The sequence below is a fragment of the Drosophila santomea genome, chromosome 3R (assembly GCF_016746245.2).
Source record: "Drosophila santomea strain STO CAGO 1482 chromosome 3R, Prin_Dsan_1.1, whole genome shotgun sequence".
In the NCBI taxonomy this organism is placed as follows: domain Eukaryota; kingdom Metazoa; phylum Arthropoda; class Insecta; order Diptera; family Drosophilidae; genus Drosophila; species Drosophila santomea.
Genome location: NC_053019.2, coordinates 19,268,889 through 19,286,757, shown reverse-complemented (window position 1 = coordinate 19,286,757; position 17,869 = coordinate 19,268,889). Strand labels below are relative to the sequence as shown.

The following is a 17,869-nucleotide window of genomic DNA, read 5'->3' as shown; positions in this document are numbered from 1 at the left end:
CGGTTTAATGTTGTTATAAGTGAACCACTGTGTTTGCTCTACATTTTAAATTATTTTAATTGTTTTTCATTTCATAATAATATATATGTCAATATATATATGTCCCTTATTAAACTAGGATATTTCTTTACCATTTCTGTGCCATGCATTTCGCAATTAATTATGATATCAAACTCCACTTTGTCATGGATTATCTAGGGATATACACTCTATAGGCGCTTTTAATCTGCCGCATCGACTTTAAACACGCGTGCAATTGCGACTTTCAGATAAATCTCCGACTGAGTCTTCCGACTCGCCGACGTTTGTCTATTAAAATTTTATAGCTCCGCAGTTGGTGGCACAAAGCACTTGACTCATGCATCCACTTCCGTTTCTGACCGGACGCCGGGGAAGGGGAGAGGAATCGGATTCGGGTTTGTTGTGACAACAGTTCGTAGGCTAAGACAACAAGCCGATCTGCGGGTGTCATAACCACTCATACCCGGGGTCCAGATGTTGCGCACAATTATCATATCAGCAGCACATCATTTGCGACTAAGTGAAATAGCAGATTGGACTGGCACACTCTGCGCTCTCTTTAAAAAGCAGCTCCGCCGAATCCGAGATTTCAGTAATAGTTTAGCCCTAGAAGCACAGAGAACCGCCATGAAGAACTCCCACGCGAACGTCGATTACGAGTCCTATTGCTACGAGGATATTGCGAAATCGTGGCTAAACCAAACGGAAGGATATACGGACTGCAGTTATGTATACGGCCATAGTGCGGCTTCTGCATACGTGGATTACAATAAACTAGAAACTAATTGGTGCAACGATGCGAACGATCAGTGGTTACAAAACGAGGAGGCGGCTGGCCAAGAAGTTCCAAGACAAACGACCAAGCTCCGAGGAAACAGCTCGAATCGCAAGGAACGCACAGCCTTTTCAAAAACGCAGCTCACGCAGCTGGAAGCGGAGTTCTGCTATTCCAACTACCTGACCCGCTTGCGTCGCTACGAGATCGCAGTGGCACTGGAGTTGACCGAACGCCAGGTGAAGGTGTGGTTCCAAAACCGACGCATGAAGTGCAAGCGCATCAAACTGGAGGAACAGCAAGGCAGCGCAGCCAAAACGCAATTTTAGTTTGTACAAGGACATATTTTAACACAATTCATCTTACAAAATGTTTTCGGTTACTTAACAACTATAGTAAAGGTATTTTAAGCTACTACTTGGATTTCTTGGCCTTTCCCATGGGCAACGGTTTGGCCACCGACTTGGCTGCGGCCAGCTGCAGCTTCTGGGTGGCCACATTCTTGCTGCTCTTGGCCACCGGAGCTATTTTCTTTTTCTGCACGCCGCCAGTGCCTGGCTTGCGCTTCAGTTTGTCAGTCAGCTTCGCCTTGTTCTTCTTGGGCGGCGGTGGAAGGTCCTCCTCCTCCTCGTCGCTGTCATCGCTGGCCTGCTCACTATCCACTTCCTCCTCCGCAGCCTCCAGGTCGGACTCATCGTCGGATGCATCTACGTAGTCCTCATCATCGGAGTCCTCGTTGATGGTGTTGCCCAGCAAGTCCTCCAGCGTTGGTTCCTTCTTCGCCGGCTGTTTCTGTTTCTTACCGGCTTTCTTGACTGCTGCCTGGCTCGTAGATGCCTCAGAAGATCCTCCTGTTTTCTTTACTGGTTCCACCAGTAGGTTGGAAAAGTTGATGCCCAAATCCTTGTACTTCTCCTGCAGCTTCTTGATCTTGCTGATATTGGCAACGGTGCGCTTCTGGCAAGCGGACTCATCCCAGTTGTTTTGCTTCTTCACGCTGCGCTGAGTGGCTTTGGTTAAATCGGAGACATAGATTTCCTTGCCGGCCTGCAAAGTTGTAAACATATGGATTATAAATGTAAATGGTAAGTATTCCCCATTGGACTCACCTTATTGACCACCTTCTTCACCGAGGTCCTGAAGAAGTTGAAAGTCTGCTTTTCTGGCGGAATGTAGCTGGCCTTCACAACCTTCTGGAACATCAGGTAGTTGTCCATGGTGTCGGCAGCCACCTTGGCCACCTCCGGGTACTCGAACTCCACGAAGGCGTAGCCCTTGCTGTTACCAGTGCGCAGGGATCGGGCCAAACGGATGCGGAGTACCTTGCCGAATTGTCGGAAGTACTGGCGCAGCTGCTGCTCGAAGAATCCATGGGGCAGGTGCTTCACAACGACCACACCGCGCTCCGGACCCTTTGGCTTTTGCGGCTTGGCCTTGGCCACCTTTTTCTTCAGCTAAAATGGACGCGGTTTACGGTTATCCATGCAATCGGAGGAGCATTTGGTTTTGTAGCGGTTCTCACCTGTCCGGAAACCACATTCTTGCTGGTATCGATGGTCTTTTTGGGCGTGCTTTGTTTCACGATCTTCTGCGCCTTGGGCTTCTTAACGGGCGGCATTTTAAATCGTGTTATTTCACTAAAATCGCTTATTAAAGTTGTAAAAGAATAAAAACTGCCGCACGTGGAGCAACAATAAAGGTATGACCGTGTTGGCTCTTTCAGTACAGCGCTTAGCTACGCGTTAGTCTGTTATGGCCTGATCTTAATGCCTGGTCACTCTATTCCTTTTCTATTTGTGTTTTTTTTTTGTTTTGCGCATTTTATTTGCCGCCAATACATAATGAATGTATCTGGTGAATCGTCGAATAATTCCTTCCTGGAAGAGGACGAAATGCGCCTCGGCTATGACCATGACAGCATCATGTCCTTCCTGCGCAAATCGTCGATCAAGGACTTGTTTCCCTACGCAGCAGAAACCACAGACGCCAAACGGGTACTAATTATCATTATACCAAATAACTATTACTAATTTGTGTATAACAACTTAGTTGCTAGATCGCATGATGGCCACCTTGTCCGGGCAGCTGGAACTCAATCTGCAGCAGCTATTGGACCTGTTTACCCTCGCCATTATGATGATGACGTACCAAAGGGACAATGTTCTGCTGATGAGGGAGCGCTTCATGATGGTGGATGTGGTGTGCCATCTGGCAGTCTCCCTGGATCTACAGGAGGTAGTTTCCCAAGATGCCACCTTACCTGCTCCGTATATTTACATTTTATCTCCTCAGATGACCTACATGGCCAGTGGGTTGTACGAAAAGCTCATTACTGGCGTGGGATTGGAGCGCCTTGAAAGAGTGCAGGACATGCAGGCCGCGATTCCCGCCTTGGTAGAGTCCAGTCGTCTGGGGAACGATATTGCTATGGCCTTGCTGCTCACCATAATGAGCCGGTACACTGGAGAACCAGTTCAACTGGACAATAAAGATTATGTAAGCCCTTCAAACTGATCATTTGCATTTTAAATTAAATTTCCATTTATTTGCAGGCCCACAAGGCTTTCGAAATGGTCAAAATGGTCAACTGGCAGCAGTTGGCAGACACTGGACGCCAAGCAGACATGTTTATGCTTATTCGCACATTTAGCATGATCATTAATTGCCGACGCGTACGCGAAGAGTGTCCTGATTGGAAGGACAATCTGGGTGCCGAGATTCACAAGTACTTCCTACAGGTGCGCCTGGATCGCTCCACCGCCTATGGTGACTTTGAAATGATGGTGAGTGCCAATACATTTATAGTGAGGAAATCGCCTCTATAAAGATTATTTTGCAGATTGAACGTTTCATAGCTTACTGTGTTGTTCGCGGAGCCACAACAGCGTAAGTTGAAAGAGTGTAGATATTTATATAAAGGTACGTTATTTAAATGATATTTTTTCCTCCACAGGCCGCAACTTTGCAGCTACAAGGTTTCCGAGCTATCAGAGTCCCAATAGCTGCTGGAGTCTAATAATGTTTAGATATCCATTGTCAGTTATTATTAAAGTCTAAGCGCAACATAAGTATCATACAGCTGAGATCAAAAAAGAAAACCAAATATATTTTATGTTAAGTATTAATAAAGTAACAATTAAATGAAATTGCACGATTGACCTTGATTTTTAAAAAGCGCGCCATTACCAGCCTTTTTTAGTGCATTCGCGGAAAGTCTGTATTTTTTGGCGCTCTGGCGGCGGTCACACAACGCGCGACGGCACGTGTTGACTGCATTTAAAAAGCGTTTTTAATAACATTTGGCAGGAGTTGCAGTGGCCGAGCAGTCGCACCAGTCGCCCAGCATGTTCTACCTAATCGGCCTCGGCCTTGGCGACCTGAAGGACATCACGGTCAAGGGTCTGGAGATAGTGAAGCAATGCAGTCGCGTCTATCTGGAGATGTACACCTCGATTTTGGGCTGCAGCCTTGAGGATATGGTAGGTATCTGGAATGGCCTTCGTTCTGGGGAGCACTCACCCTCAATGCATCTACGCTTTGTCCGCAGCAAGAGTTCTACGGACGACCACTGCTGCTGGCCGACCGCGATCTGGTGGAGCAGGGTGCGGATGAGATCCTGGCCGGTGCGGGCGAATCCGACGTGGCGCTGCTCGTGGTGGGCGATCCCTTTGGGGCCACCACCCACACAGACTTCATACTGCGCGCCAAGGAGAAGAACATCCCCTACAAGGTCATACACAATGCATCGATCATGAACGCCGTGGGCTGCTGCGGCCTGCAATTGTACAAATTCGGCGAGACCGTGTCGATTCCCTACTGGGACGAGACATGGAAGCCGGACAGCTTCTACGACAAGATCAAGCTGAATCGCCTGCACAACATGCACACGCTGTGCCTGCTGGACATCAAGGTGAAGGAGCCCACGCCGGAGTCCTTGATGCGCAAACGCAAGGAGTACATGCCACCGCGTTTCATGACCGTAGCAGAGGCAGCCCATCAGCTTTTGTCCATTGTGGAGAAGAAGGACTCGCTGGAGAAGAACACAGTGCTCAACGAGCAGTCACTGTGCGTTGGGCTGGCCCGTGTGGGCCAGGAATCGCAGCAGATCGCCGTCGGCACGCTGCTCGAGATGCGCTCCACCGATCTGGGCGGGCCGCTGCACTCGCTCATCATTCCCGCCAAGGAGATGCATCCGCTGGAGGTGGAGTTCTTGCAGCAGTACGCCGCCAGCATTAAGCTGGACGACTACAACCACTAATTCCGCTGCGAAATTACCTAATTTAGTGTCTAGGAAATGTTGTCTGTGCATCTGAATTGAATTTACGAAGCAAGAGGAGCTGGAAGCTCAGGAAGAAAGTGATATCGCTTGATGCCACCCGTATACGTATGTAGCCTGCCCTGCGGCAGCTGAAATAAAACCGCATTCACCCATCGTATGTGTATTTATCTCAGAAGCTTTAATAGATTGTTTGCATATCAATAGTAGAGGCCTCGCATGCGGCGCGACGATCCCTGGCGGTCGTACAGCATATTGAACTTGTTCACAAAGTGATGCATGTCGTTACAGCCCTTGGTCAGCGTGCCCAGGTAGCTAATCAGTCCCACGTCGTTGCACTGCGTGTAGAATTCCTCCTGGAAGGCGGGCACCTGCATCACGGGCAGTCGGTGGCAGAGAGCGTAAGCTTCTCGCAGAATCTCCTGGTTGGCCCGCAACTTTCCGGCCTCCACATCGCGGATGTACTGCAGCACGATCTTGATGCGTGTATTGAGCATCTTAATGGCACTGTCCTGCGCCACCAAATGCTCCGCTACCACGCTCTTCTCGCCCGATTCGTTCGAGGTCATGCGCGCCACATGATCCACGCCAATGCGCTCCGCCTCCTCGGTGGCCAGTGTGTAGGTGAGGGGCACGAACAGCATGGTGGCCTCTCCGTCCACCAGATCGATAAGGGACTCGAATAGCTTCAGGGGAAGGTGGTCGACGCTGCGGGAAAGCGGATTCAGTTGCAGCATGATCGGACACTCGTTGATGGCGGCTATCTGTTTCTGGATCTTTATGTCATCGGCAGTGGGATTCTCGCCGGTTGTGTACCAGCCTATGAAGTCGAGATCGCTGAATACCTGGGGACAACGAGAGTATCCACTGGTATAAAGGAGCATATGTAGATGCTTGGACACCCACCTGCTTGTACTGCTGTTCCTTCTTGTTGTAGTAGTCCTTGTTGATCACTGTTTCATCGCCTATGACGTCTGTCTTGAGCTCGAACGAGTTCATAATCTCTATGTTGCGGCCCTTCTGCTTGCCAATCAGTGCTCCGTACACCTGTCGCGGCTCGCCGTGCTGCGCCCGGAATCGTGTCCAGTGCTCGGAGATGTTCATTATGACCAGCGGATGCAGCGATATGGTCACCGAGCCACTGGTGCCCTCCGCAGCCATTATGTTTCCCTGCGGCTGTGGGTTTTTGACCACTGTCGTATCCAGTGGTATGCTGCTCCCGCCGGCGGAGGACGATGTGCTGGGCTTGGCCGACATGTCGGCGTCCACTTCCATTTGCTCCATGCTGTCGGGGGGCCTTTATTTACTCGTGGTTTGCGGTATAAACTTAATTTTACTTCTTTTTGTTTGACAAGCTCCGGTATAAGCTATGATATCGGTCCCCGTAGTAGTTCGATATAAGTTATCGCTACCTATCGGGCCGAAAGTACGGTGTGACCACATCTTATCGCTCTAGCGGTGGCGCGAACCAATTCAACTATTAAGCTTGAGGTCGGCGTTGCCAGCTTGCTCAGAATAAAACGAACATTTTATTTGAATTTATCTTTTGTAACTTCCGTAATTAAAGCCTGGTTAGAAAACTAGCTTACATTTGTTTCTAATTGTGGAACACACGAAAGAGCACAACAAAATACTCCCAAAATAATTGATTCCGGTATTTCTGAGCTTGATACGCTTTTGTCGGTTCTTAAAATTTATTGATCTCTTCCGCACAGACGACCCTGTCAATTCGCAGCTTTGTTTTCTTGATGTGAATACAGAACAAATTGAAACCCACTTGGCTGGTTTTGGTTTTTGTTTTATTTATCTTTTCTTCGTTTTTATTTGTCTTGGCTTTTAATTTCGTGCTCGCCGTATTTGTTCGTGCGAATGTTGTAAGTAAGACTAGTTGGCTTAGGACTACAAATATTTAACATTAACATTTAACAGGCTATTTACACATCATCGTCTATACACAATTACAATTACAATAATCACTTAGCCTAAAGGGGATTTAAAACTAAACGCGCTTCGTTCGTGAGGTTCTAGAATTAGGCGACTTACACATTAGGCAGATCTCGAAAATTGACCCAGTTTGTTGTACGGCTCTACACATGCGAATGCAGCCACAGATGGCGAGAATGCGATGCGATGCAAAGCGAAGCAATCAAGCGAAGCTAGTGAGGGGATAATCATCAAGTTATAATTGAAATTGCGCATACGCCCCGTGTTCCTCATGCTCAATCGATCGATCATCGGCAGGCGGACTTCCTCTCCTCTATGGGTGTGTGTGTGTGTGTGTGTGTGTGTGTGCACGCTCGTGTATTTATGGCTCTTAAGCTTAGCTTAGCGTTAGTTGAAACCTTTGTACCAAAAACTACTTCCGTTCCGTCCGTTGCCATCACCAATCTGGTCCGTTTATGTCAAATTTGTTCCCCCCATTTGTTGTTGGGCAATCCGTGGAAGCACTTTTCTGACTGCTTTCGCTTTTCAATTTTCAGTTGGCTTTCAGCTTTTGCGCCAGCATCGCCGTGTTATTGTTGTCGTCCGCCTTGCAGGGCGTGGCATTAAGTTGCTTCTGCTGCAACTGCTGCTGCTGCTGCAGCTGCTGCGCCGCCTTGGTCTTCCTGTAGCTCTGCATGTAGAAGTTCATGAAGAGGCAGAAGAAAATGGAGGCATTCAGCAGGAGCAGCGCCGAGATGAACTTGGAGAACTGGCACTGGTTGCTGAACAGGGCGCGGAGGGTGTGGAAGATGCACAGCACGAATTGGGCCTAAAAAAGAGAAATAATATTTATGTTATACGGATCTCATTGCATTTCATTCATTGATCTTTATATAGCCCAGTTATAGGATTACATAGCTGGACCTTGTTTTCTAATCGTTGATGCAATTTTTATCTTGCGTTTAACCAGATTAGCGTTGTCATGTCTAAGCACACATATTAGTTGTGGGAAACATATGGCAAACCGACTTGTTACGCTTGAATTCTGGGAAAGTTGCGAAGAGAGCACACGCCTCCTTCAAAGCTCAACTTGACCCACCTCCCAATGGTCATTGGCGCTGTCGAAGGGCATCGTGTCGTGGAGCTTGTCTCGTTACGGAAGTTGTAACGTCATTCAATTAGCCGGGTCTGTAACTGCCAAGTCATAACTTATACTTTTTTGCAGTCCGGGTTACAGCTCTTTGAATGCGGCTAATAAAACGGCTGGCAGTGGAGCACCCTTGAGCTGGGCGGGCAATCAAAAAGCACTCAGTGCGGCTACAATGTGCGCACATTGATTGGAATTAGCCGGAGTGTCAGTGGGATATGAGGCTATTAACTAGCTGACTAGCACTATGTTTAGCCCAGTCCAACAAGCTGGCTTCGATTGGCCTCTGGCGACCTGTTGGCGCGTGTTATGGGCTTTCATACTTACCGCTGATGTTTGATCTCGCTGGTTCATAAGATTATCTATTGGCACCCACTCCCACTGAATGTTAAAGAGTTAACGCCAATATTCTAGCTACTCAGACACACTCAGAATTCGAAGAATGTCAATGCGCTAGTTGTTTAGTCTAAAATTCCAGTGAACGTAACTTGATTCAAGAACGGCAAAGTGATGCTAAGGAATGTGGAATATGCTACTACTAGAATAACATGTATAAATAAACTGGAGGAGCGAAGCTAATGATCATTGATTTATCGTCGATGGTTTAGACACGATCAACATATCTTATCGGATATCTTAATGTACAAGGGTTTCTCATTGTTGCCTCATAAAACAAATCTTCATTTGCTTGCTAGCACTTGAAATATTTTTCCCTGTGTACCAATCTCGGTGGTGTGCAGTTTTCGGTGACCTACAAAATATTACGCTGGCCAGCCAAGCGCTGCAGGTTTCCATTACCACTGCATGTTGGCCAAGATGGCAACTGCAACTGCAACCGGCCAAGTTTGCCTCTTGCGGTCCGTTGAAAGCCAACGTCGACGCTTAAATGCTTCATTGCACGAGGCACCGAGCACCGTGGGCCTGAAAAATGATTGATGGAAGTGGGGCAACATCTATGGTGGGTTTTATGGGAAGTCCGGCAGGTCCAATGGCCAGCTTCCTCATAAAAGTCGCCATTATCGAGTGCAAACTGCTTCTGAGGAATCGAAACGTTTAAACCGTTTCTTTGTTTTTCCCACATTGTGCATGTAAAGATTTTAGCTCAACAGCAGTGGCTTCTTTCATAAATTGTTTCTAATTAAATGCTAAGTTATTTTTGCACGTTTTCCAAGAGGCTTGACCTCGTGTGTTGTGTTTGTGGTTCGTGCCGGATTTGCTTTGATTAATCTAAGTGCATAGATCTAAGAAGTTCTAACAATCATTTCATTATATTTGTACTAGTTAAGGTTTTAATAAAATAAATTACCGACCTCTCAAATTCGCTACACCAAATGGGTCATAAATCTATTTTATTTGCCCGAAAGAGTATGGACATCTTATTTTGCTAAGGCCATCTAGCCAAGCCCATCGGTGAAACATTTTGGCAATTTTTATGGGTGTGTTTAATTTTTATGTCTTGGTTTTGGCGCAAACATTTCACATTGTAGTCAAAGTGACCTTATTGATCACTTATCTGTTTAAATTTTAAACAATCAACTATTTACGCAATTAACCCACTCGAATGGTCTACTCTATTAAAGATTAGTTTAAGTATATTTTTTAAAAGTTTATATTTAAGAATGGGAAATGTCTGCATTGAACCACTGTTCCAGCTAAATGCTTGTTGCGCAATCTTGGCATAGATCATTGAACGTCATTCCATTATTATTGGGAGTGAGTGCGCGTGTACCGGCAACTGGCGTTCGAAAACAATAACAAAAAACAAAAGCCAAAGGCAGTTGCACTTGCAACATGACTGATCTGAACTGGCGACTCGGATCGCCGCACCGGCAATTGAAAGTGCTGGATGCAGCTAGATAGATAGATAGATAGATATATAGATATATAGATAGATAGTTAGATGGCTTGTTGACTTTTACTCAGACACGCCGTACCCGAAATTGCATGAGTAGTCTGCCCAGTGGTCGCCATCGACTGCCGCACAAGACCCGGTTTTGCAGGCGAGGAATATGGATGGATACGGTTGTGGTCGGCGCAATAGCCGACATAGACACTCACCCAGGTTGGTGTGGCAAGTTCGTCGCGGTGCTGGACAAAAGTGAACGCTACCGCTCGACATTCATTGCCGCAAAACGGAACGAACACGAAATGATAATGTAATCGAAACTGGTCGGATCGGTCGGTCGTTTGGTTAGCTGGTCGGTTGGTTTGTGCCGCAAATGTGGAAACTCTTGGTGGTGGAATTGGAAGTGGAATTGGCCTACCTCCGCATGTTGCGGGCATGGATGTTGCAACCTAATGTGGCCAAAAGCAATCGGCAAATCGGAACTTAACTTCAACTTGTGCCCGGCCAAAATGTTTTCGCTAAAATGTGGTGCATGCGTTGTTTGGTCAGGCATTTGGTGGCTAATTGGTCAGCAGGAACGGAACCAAAACCGAAAGAATCCGACTTGTTGCGCAGCCAATTGGCAACACTTACTTGCTTACTTACAGTAGAAGGTAGAATCACAACTACGACTGCTGGCATGACAGATAAATTATCCATAAGATGCCCCCGCCTACCCATTAAGTATGTCAGTGCAGCGCAGCGATATGCACTGAGGAAAATTGGGGTTTGTAAAGAACTTTTAACTATAGAATCAGGGATGTCTTCAGAGACATTCATCTATTATTCATCTAGTTTACACGGATAAACTATTGAGCTCTGCTGCTATTTTAATAACGTTTTTAGTGTTTGTTTTTTACGGTGTAGAATCCAGCGAAAAGCAATTGGAAAGACATCATGAAAAGTGCACTACGACAACAACCAAAACAGCAATCATACTAAGCACTCTATTCACTACATATGTGAAATTTCATACACCCATATTACAAACACAGTGGACCCTCCCATGCAGCGACTGCAACTGGTGGTAAATGTATACTTAATCTGCGTGTTACATAAAAATATTTGATTTTGCAATGTTACTACGAGGTTTCCAATCGTTAAGTTTTTTAATTATCGCTCTTTTCTCTTTTTTCAGACATTAAACATAAGTAATTGCTTTTAATTGCTTTAAGTTGAATGCCTATATATTGGGTGGGGAAACTTGATTAGCTTCTAAGCTCCAGCAAAAAATGCTGTTTTAGAATAAAAGAAACGATTTGCTAATTAATCCCCCAATTTTGCGCTTATTGAACTAATTTTTGAATTAGCTTCTTAAGAATCCCCACTGCTGCTCGCTTGCCTCCAGCCCAACTGTCTGTCCAAAATGGAGAACCTGTGCTGGCTACTTAACTTAGTCACCGATCGTTTGACAACTCAACTGTGGAGCTGTGGAGCAGAGCTTCAAGGCGATTCACTAACTAGCGGCTGCGACAATAACAACAACTACAGCATTGAATCTCGATTCGAAGGAGGCCAGTCAGCCAGCCAGCAGAACAAACTAACTTGCCATATCTCCATGCGTTTTGAGAGTTTCGAAACTTTTGAAAAACGAGCAAAGATTGAAAGAACGCCGTGTTTGTCGTATTCCAATTATGCGTAGTTTCGATTCACAGCAAAAAATATTGGTCAGCAAGAACCGTTCATGTGGAGCCAAGAGCCAAGAGCCAATCTAATACAATGCTTAAATTGGCTGGCATAAAAATCAGATGGGAAAAACCAGAAAGCAGCCGCGAAATCTAGATCACATGATTGGCGACAATCTCTGGATTCGCATCGGTTTCGCTTTTCGGTTTTTTGCTTTCGAATCTGGCTTAATTTGTTGCGTAATCTCTCTGCGAGAATTTAAGATCGATGCCCCAGCGATTGGCCTTTGGCCCCAAAAAAAAAAAAAGAAGTTTGGGCAAAACCTAAGCGCTAGTGCAAACAAACTGGCGGAGGCCGAATCCTAGTTTTTGCAGTGGCATTTCGGCATTTTAGACAAATGCAAGACACAGTTGGCTAGTTAGAAGCATTGGCCAACATTTTATTTTGGCAATATAAACATGGATAGCAACTGGTCGCCGCGACTGCGGTATGGTGTGTGTGCCTTTGGGCCCACTGAATAATGAATAATGCCAATTTATGTGGCAGAGCCAGCTGAGCACTGAGTCTAACTTTGAGGCACGACTGCCGGTCTAACTGGTTTGCATTTCAACTTGGATTTTTTGGCGGCGTCTTGGCCAAATCAGTCAGGCAATTGCTAGCCCACAGCCTAATTCTTCGACTTCGATCTATGCTTGAAAAATACATTTCACACATGCCAGCAACACTGGCGCGTAGAATTCTGAACAAGTTTCATTTGATTTTGGGCGGTATCTGTTATCTGTGCTGGAACTGATTCGCATTTAATGAGTGGTACTTGGTGGTACTTACGATCTGCAGCTCGGTCATGTATTTCTTCCACCACAGGAACTTGGCGTACTCGGGTCCCATGGCGGCCATCATGTAGTAGAAGTACATGCACACGTGCACGAAGTTGTTCAGCAGATTCGGGAATGTGGCGTTTCCACCTGTAAGAGGAGATTGGAATAGTTAGATTATATTGCAAGAAGATTCAGAAAAGTAAGGAGATAATTCCTAGTTGATATTAGATCTTTGATTCATTGACCATTCACTTGGCCACATTTCATATCATTCATTCATTCTTTAGTTGATATTAGATCTTTGATTCACGGACCATTCACTTGCCCACATTTCTTATGATCAAATTCTGAATTGAATCAAATTTGAATACACTTTACATATGATTTACCCACCTGCAAGGAACTTGACCAGCACCCATGTCTCCAGGGGAGTGACCGAGTGATGGTACACGTGCAGCCAGGTGATCTGCGAGGACTTCTTGCGCAGCACGAAGAACATGGTGTCGGCGAACTCGGTCAGCTTGGACAGGTAGTACAGGTAGCACAGGTTGAGCATCTGCGGGATGAGATTTAGAGGGGTGGAGTAGAAGGGAGGGGGGATATCAGTGCGGTTGACCTAGCAAGGTCGTTATGCAATTCGCGCCCACCGAGCAACGTGGCCAATTAGCGTAGAAACCGCAGAAGAAGAACTTGCGCAATGACATTGACAAAGTTTTCGTTCCGCCGCCTCTTTAGTTTCGTTTCGCGTTGTTTATTTTCTTGTTTTCGAAGTACCCAAACACTTTTGTTTTCATTTTGCGAGCAAGAATTCAGCTGTTTCAGCTAATTCAGCTGTTTGCAAGTGAAACGTTTGGGCGCACGCTGCGTATGCGCAATGTAAACAATGCTGACTTTTATGACTTCGCTAAGGCGCCGTGGACTTATGGAAATGGCCATAAAACTAGATGACAAACGCTAATGACACTAGGGTCCGCCGGAGTTTATTGACTTGTATCTTGGGCTCGGTGGGGTTTTTTTGTTTTTTTTGGAGCTCTTTTATGCGGATGTGAAATCGATCAATGAGTGAGTAGGAAGAGGTCCGGTGTGGTCAGTGGTAATTCACAGAATTTATGCTCTATTGATTTAAAGCTCAAACAGACCACAAGTACAATTCCAATTGCAAACAGACGGCGAGGCAAACCGAACTGTTTAGAGCCTCTTCAAATGTTGTTAATTTGATTGTAAAATAGCCAATAGTACAACAGCCTTGAGGGTGTGGCTCTCACTAATGTTTTTCTGACCGTAATACTGGAGGCTTTAAATGCTTGCAATTTATATCTACTCTTTATAGCGACTCGATTGATTTTGGTTAAATTAACGCAAGAATAGGAGATTCCAATGAAGAAGCGGTTTTAGGTTTGGTAAGTGAGAAAAAATAATAAAGAAATTCCATTGAATGCAGCTTCGCTAGAAAACATTTTAAGACTTTGAGAAAGTAATATTTATATTCAATCTGCAATCTTTAGACCAAATTTATAGTATTGACAGACTGGTTAAGGTGGTTTTTGCTGCTGTTACGAATCTACTAACAATTAACATAAATGCCTAATTTGTGGTGCACAAACAATTTGGCATTAAAGTGTGCATTTAACTTCAAACCGCCAATTATTAATTGTTCATGCCGAGTGGCCTGGGAAAGGGAAATACAATCGATGGGCAGGCGTAACAAATGAGTGCTCGAAAAGCCATTAGAGGTAGAATTTGGATTAAGAAGCTGACCATTTAACTGCCATGCTCACTAAATTTGAATGTGAACTTTGTGCTGTGCCGGAGGCATAATTAAAAACATTTTATTTGTGGTTGTTTTGATATTTGCTCTATGACTGGTCAAAAAAGTGGCTTTGAGCTGAACTTTACGGGCCAACTAAATGGCTCTCGTGTCTGCCGGACTCAGTGATTCATCACAAAACAGTGGCAACGAACTTGCTAGCCAGCAACAGCGGAAGATGAACCAAGCAAGGTGAGGCGAAAACAAAGACCGACCAACAGCCATCAACCAACAGCAATCAACCGGCCAAAATGACAAATGCCGAATTATATAATAGAGACCATAAACTCCTTAAGTCCACGCGTGCCTCTCGAAATAGAAATTTGATTGGTGGATTGGGGATGAGCGAGTTTCGATCTGACAGTGAATTTCATTTAGAATTTAGATGACCGGTCGCGACCACTTACCCGCTTGGAACTGGGACTATCGGAGTAGTCAACAGGTTGGCACTTCAGATTGTAGTAGTTCAGCCAGCCTGCCATTAGGTGCTGTTTTTGTAGGAAACCGGCAAGGGAATGATATCAGTTGGACGAACGTTATGCTAATCTCCAAATCTCCAGATCCGAACTCACCTCATAGAACATATAGCCACTGAGGGCCACCTGGAAGGCATTGTAGATGACGAGGGTGCGGCGCAGCTGGAAGGGCTTGCGATCGCGCATGAATAGTGGTCCAATGACCAGAACCCAGGACAAGTAGATGACCACCATGCCAAAGGTGAACATCGGGTGCTCCATCAGCGGGAAGCGCGTTGCTCGCGGATCTGTAAAATGTAAACGCAAAACATCCTAATTAATTACCACATTTCGTTGTTCATTTAATGTGCAAAAGGTTTTGCCTATGCTAATGCAGAGACAAGATGAAACAGCTTCAATTTGCATTTCATTAGTTTGAGCCGGGCCATTCAATCCATGCCAGCTGAATGAAATCGTGGCTATATATAAAGTCAACTTGTCACTTGCAGCGTTTAAAGTGTCAGCACAATCGCCCTTACACTGAACAATAATAGTAAAATATGCGAGGCTGGCATGCCGCTCAGGGAATTATTCCATATCTTGGTAAACATCGACGTCATAGCCCGATAATTTAAAGAAACCCCCAGGAAATAATATGGTAATTAATTGCACGGGGCTTTGCATTTCTAAATGGACCAACTTTTCCATAACGCTGCCTGTTTACTACAGTTGTTATGATTTATCATCTAATTCGACTAGCCAGCAACTAGTTGTTTACTACAAATATTCCATTGGCTGCTTGGGTTCACTTTTATGCCGGGAATTCTTGACCTGTTGCACTGAGCAGTTGGTTGTGTTCGGTGCCTCACTCTCATCTGCATAACTAACTTAATTAAAATTCGAACATAAACTTCTAGAAAAGGGTTTCAGCTATAAGCCTTTTAATGTTTGTCTCTATGCAAGTGGAAAAGCATAAACTTATATTTCCCGGAAACTGTATTTACCTAATATTGTTGATATTTTGTAAAAAAATTTTAGAATTACGATAAAGTTTTTTTAGGCTAAATAATTCTGTCATGTAAAAAAAAAATATACATTTTTGTTTTAGGTGTATTCTAATTAAAATATATTTTTCTTTTTTTTTTTCTTTAATAAGTATTCTCATAGGCTGATCATGAAAACAAGTATTACATTTTCTCCCACTTAGTGAGTCTAGTTCGTGTCCTAAGTCTTTTGTTTTAAGACCGGAACTTTTACTTTTTTTCAAGTTTGTGTTCTAAGTCTTTTGTTTATGCGTAAAAACCCCCGAGACTTTTTGTTTCGTAAGCATGATTTTGGCACTAAGTAATCTTTTTATACCCGCTTTAGTATCACTAAGCCACCGAAATAAGCTCTTTTTGCACTGCTTTTAATTGCATCTGCCTGCCATTGACCTTTCGCCGCTGACTTTTCTCATTGCCAAGAAAGTGAATATGCGAATATGTGAATATGGGGAACCATATTCAGTCAGCAAGTGACTCTTTTGGAAACGAAACTCAAGAGCAGGCCCTAGAGGCAATTGACATGTTCGAAGTGCTCCAACTGCTATTGTACTGAATAAATACATGCTCAGCTGCACACGGCGAAGAGCAAAGGCAAAACCAAAGTCGTCGATGGCGACGGTCGCATTATAAAAATGTCTAAGATAAGCAATGTAAATACATTTTAATTACGTTAATAATTGTCAAAAATACAATTGACACTGCCAAGGTCGCAATTTAAAGCGCGCGCACACACAAACGCACACACAAGAAATCACTTTTAATTGTCCTAGAAGTTTTTTGGCTCAACTTTTGGCTTTGGCTTTGTCTTTTTACTTTTCTTATATTTTTACATTTTTTTTCTTTGGCTTTTTTGTGTATTTGTTTTGTTTGGCATTTAGGGTTTGTGTTACGATTTGCAGGCCATAAAAAATGACAATTTCATGGCAATTCGTCATTTGTATGGATTTATAATTAAGTCGGCAGCTGTTAATGCAGCAGATATTCGTGAAACACCCGAACAACAACAACACTTGACACCTACCGCCGTAATCCTCTTCCACCAGCTGGTAGTAGCGCTGCACGAGGCCCGTGTAGTTGCGCGATATGTGATGGGTCTTGAACTCATCCAGCGCGATATTGGCTATCTCCACGACCATTTCGAATCGCGAGCTGCTGTTGTAGTTTTGGTAGTTCATAGCCATGGTGATGCTATTCGCTCTCAGTCCTCGATTATCCTTGGCTTAAAACTTGAAGTATCCAAAATTGTGGGCTTTGTGTTGGTTGTTGTTCGTTTGGTCAGAGGCTCGCCGCAGGATGTTGCATACTGCGCTCGGGCCTATCGAAATCACTTTGTTTGGCTGCACACGCTCAGAAAAATCACTTTTCGACTCGCTGTTTATTGCTATTTTTATTATTGCCCAATTTCGAATTGGATATACTCGCAGACGCGCAGATCTGGCTGGATTCTACCACCACACCGTAGGAATGTTTATGCTCAACTGAATCTAAAACTTCTCAGCAATCACAAGATAAAGTAACTTTTTCGCAGCGCCACCGGAGCAGAGCAGCGGCAGAATCGCTGGCAGAGGCTGAGCGGCTGCGATCACGACGCTTGTGCAAAATACTTGGCTGGCACACAACTACAACTGCAACTACAACTACCAAATACTACTACCAAATACCAGATAGCAGATAGAGTCCGACTTCGGTAACTGAACGATCGGCGAAGCCCACCGAAAAGTGCCATAGAACAACGGAAGTTTCGTTCAGTTGGCGCCGCAGTGCATGCAATTTTTTCTACATCTGTGTTGGCCACAAACCCCCTTTAATTGCATGTGTGCGTGTGTGTATCTGTGTGTGCTTGGCCCACTGAGTGGCGTTCGAGTTGTTTCGATATTTAGCATGTTCCGTTTGGCATTCAACATTGAATGCCGATGATTATGTTGCCGGTGACTTGAGACACCGGGTGAATTCAACTTTTTATAGGTCAATGCACTGCGATGTGGCTGAACTCTTTGCTGTTTGCAAATGGAAATTTGTCTGGCTGCAATGTTTACTCTTTGGTTAATTATAAACCTAAGCGTAGAAATTGATCTATTAAATAATTGGGCAAT

The 17,869-nt window shown here is 44.8% G+C and overlaps 6 protein-coding genes across 6 annotated transcripts; 3 read left to right on the top strand and 3 right to left on the bottom strand.

The window, feature by feature from the left end:
• Positions 1–436: 436 nt before the first annotated feature.
• Positions 437–1,125, top strand: LOC120451599 (homeobox protein lin-39). Its single transcript, XM_039635419.2, has one exon. It carries the CDS (start codon positions 496–498, stop codon positions 1,123–1,125), a length of 630 nt encoding a protein of 209 aa, XP_039491353.1. The 5' UTR covers positions 437–495.
• On the bottom strand, positions 1,120–2,525 carry LOC120451595 (MKI67 FHA domain-interacting nucleolar phosphoprotein). The gene is made up of 3 exons (XM_039635415.2): positions 2,319–2,525; positions 1,906–2,250; positions 1,120–1,843 (listed from the first exon to the last, which is right to left on the bottom strand). Exons 1-3 carry the CDS (start codon positions 2,412–2,414, stop codon positions 1,211–1,213), a joined length of 1,074 nt encoding a protein of 357 aa, XP_039491349.1. The 5' UTR covers positions 2,415–2,525; the 3' UTR covers positions 1,120–1,210.
• A 50-nt stretch (positions 2,526–2,575) lies between these two features.
• Positions 2,576–3,942, top strand: LOC120451597. Its single transcript, XM_039635417.2, has 6 exons — positions 2,576–2,790; positions 2,846–3,031; positions 3,089–3,292; positions 3,349–3,579; positions 3,636–3,682; positions 3,750–3,942. The coding sequence occupies exons 1-6, from the start codon at positions 2,638–2,640 to the stop codon at positions 3,796–3,798; spliced, it is 870 nt and encodes a 289-aa protein (XP_039491351.1). The 5' UTR covers positions 2,576–2,637; the 3' UTR covers positions 3,799–3,942.
• Positions 3,943–4,031: 89 nt separating this feature from the next.
• Positions 4,032–5,232, top strand: LOC120451598 (diphthine methyl ester synthase). Its single transcript, XM_039635418.2, has 2 exons — positions 4,032–4,275; positions 4,344–5,232. The coding sequence occupies exons 1-2, from the start codon at positions 4,141–4,143 to the stop codon at positions 5,052–5,054; spliced, it is 846 nt and encodes a 281-aa protein (XP_039491352.1). The 5' UTR covers positions 4,032–4,140; the 3' UTR covers positions 5,055–5,232.
• LOC120451596 (COP9 signalosome complex subunit 6) lies at positions 5,228–6,471 on the bottom strand. The gene is made up of 2 exons (XM_039635416.2): positions 5,979–6,471; positions 5,228–5,917 (listed from the first exon to the last, which is right to left on the bottom strand). Exons 1-2 carry the CDS (start codon positions 6,354–6,356, stop codon positions 5,273–5,275), a joined length of 1,023 nt encoding a protein of 340 aa, XP_039491350.1. The 5' UTR covers positions 6,357–6,471; the 3' UTR covers positions 5,228–5,272.
• Positions 6,472–6,854: 383 nt separating this feature from the next.
• On the bottom strand, positions 6,855–17,250 carry LOC120453017 (elongation of very long chain fatty acids protein 7). The gene is made up of 6 exons (XM_039637534.1): positions 16,798–17,250; positions 14,851–15,041; positions 14,686–14,766; positions 12,865–13,027; positions 12,482–12,618; positions 6,855–7,824 (listed from the first exon to the last, which is right to left on the bottom strand). Exons 1-6 carry the CDS (start codon positions 16,955–16,957, stop codon positions 7,549–7,551), a joined length of 1,008 nt encoding a protein of 335 aa, XP_039493468.1. The 5' UTR covers positions 16,958–17,250; the 3' UTR covers positions 6,855–7,548.
• Between the last annotated feature and the right edge of the window lie 619 nt (positions 17,251–17,869).

What these genes read in the sequence shown, in the direction of transcription:
- LOC120451597 (XM_039635417.2), top strand. Translation starts at nt 2,638, where the DNA reads ATGAATGTATCTGGTGAATCGTCGAATAATTCCTTCCTGGAAGAGGAC. An exon ending in AACTGGACAATAAAGATTAT is followed by an intron (nt 3,293 to 3,348) that starts GTAAGCCCTTCA and finishes ATTTATTTGCAG; the next exon opens with GCCCACAAGGCTTTCGAAAT. An exon ending in ATGGTGACTTTGAAATGATG is followed by an intron (nt 3,580 to 3,635) that starts GTGAGTGCCAAT and finishes ATTATTTTGCAG; the next exon opens with ATTGAACGTTTCATAGCTTA.
- LOC120451596 (XM_039635416.2), bottom strand. Translation starts at nt 6,356, where the DNA reads ATGGAGCAAATGGAAGTGGACGCCGACATGTCGGCCAAGCCCAGCACA. An exon ending in AGGAACAGCAGTACAAGCAG is followed by an intron (nt 5,918 to 5,978) that starts GTGGGTGTCCAA and finishes CGTTGTCCCCAG; the next exon opens with GTATTCAGCGATCTCGACTT.
- LOC120451598 (XM_039635418.2), top strand. Translation starts at nt 4,141, where the DNA reads ATGTTCTACCTAATCGGCCTCGGCCTTGGCGACCTGAAGGACATCACG. An exon ending in GCTGCAGCCTTGAGGATATG is followed by an intron (nt 4,276 to 4,343) that starts GTAGGTATCTGG and finishes CTTTGTCCGCAG; the next exon opens with CAAGAGTTCTACGGACGACC.
- LOC120451599 (XM_039635419.2), top strand. Translation starts at nt 496, where the DNA reads ATGTTGCGCACAATTATCATATCAGCAGCACATCATTTGCGACTAAGT.
- LOC120451595 (XM_039635415.2), bottom strand. Translation starts at nt 2,414, where the DNA reads ATGCCGCCCGTTAAGAAGCCCAAGGCGCAGAAGATCGTGAAACAAAGC. An exon ending in AGAATGTGGTTTCCGGACAG is followed by an intron (nt 2,251 to 2,318) that starts GTGAGAACCGCT and finishes CGTCCATTTTAG; the next exon opens with CTGAAGAAAAAGGTGGCCAA. An exon ending in TGAAGAAGGTGGTCAATAAG is followed by an intron (nt 1,844 to 1,905) that starts GTGAGTCCAATG and finishes ACAACTTTGCAG; the next exon opens with GCCGGCAAGGAAATCTATGT.
- LOC120453017 (XM_039637534.1), bottom strand. Translation starts at nt 16,957, where the DNA reads ATGGCTATGAACTACCAAAACTACAACAGCAGCTCGCGATTCGAAATG. An exon ending in GGTGGAAGAGGATTACGGCG is followed by an intron (nt 15,042 to 16,797) that starts GTAGGTGTCAAG and finishes TACATTTTACAG; the next exon opens with ATCCGCGAGCAACGCGCTTC. An exon ending in ACATGACCGAGCTGCAGATC is followed by an intron (nt 7,825 to 12,481) that starts GTAAGTACCACC and finishes TCTCTTTTTTAG; the next exon opens with GCCCAATTCGTGCTGTGCAT.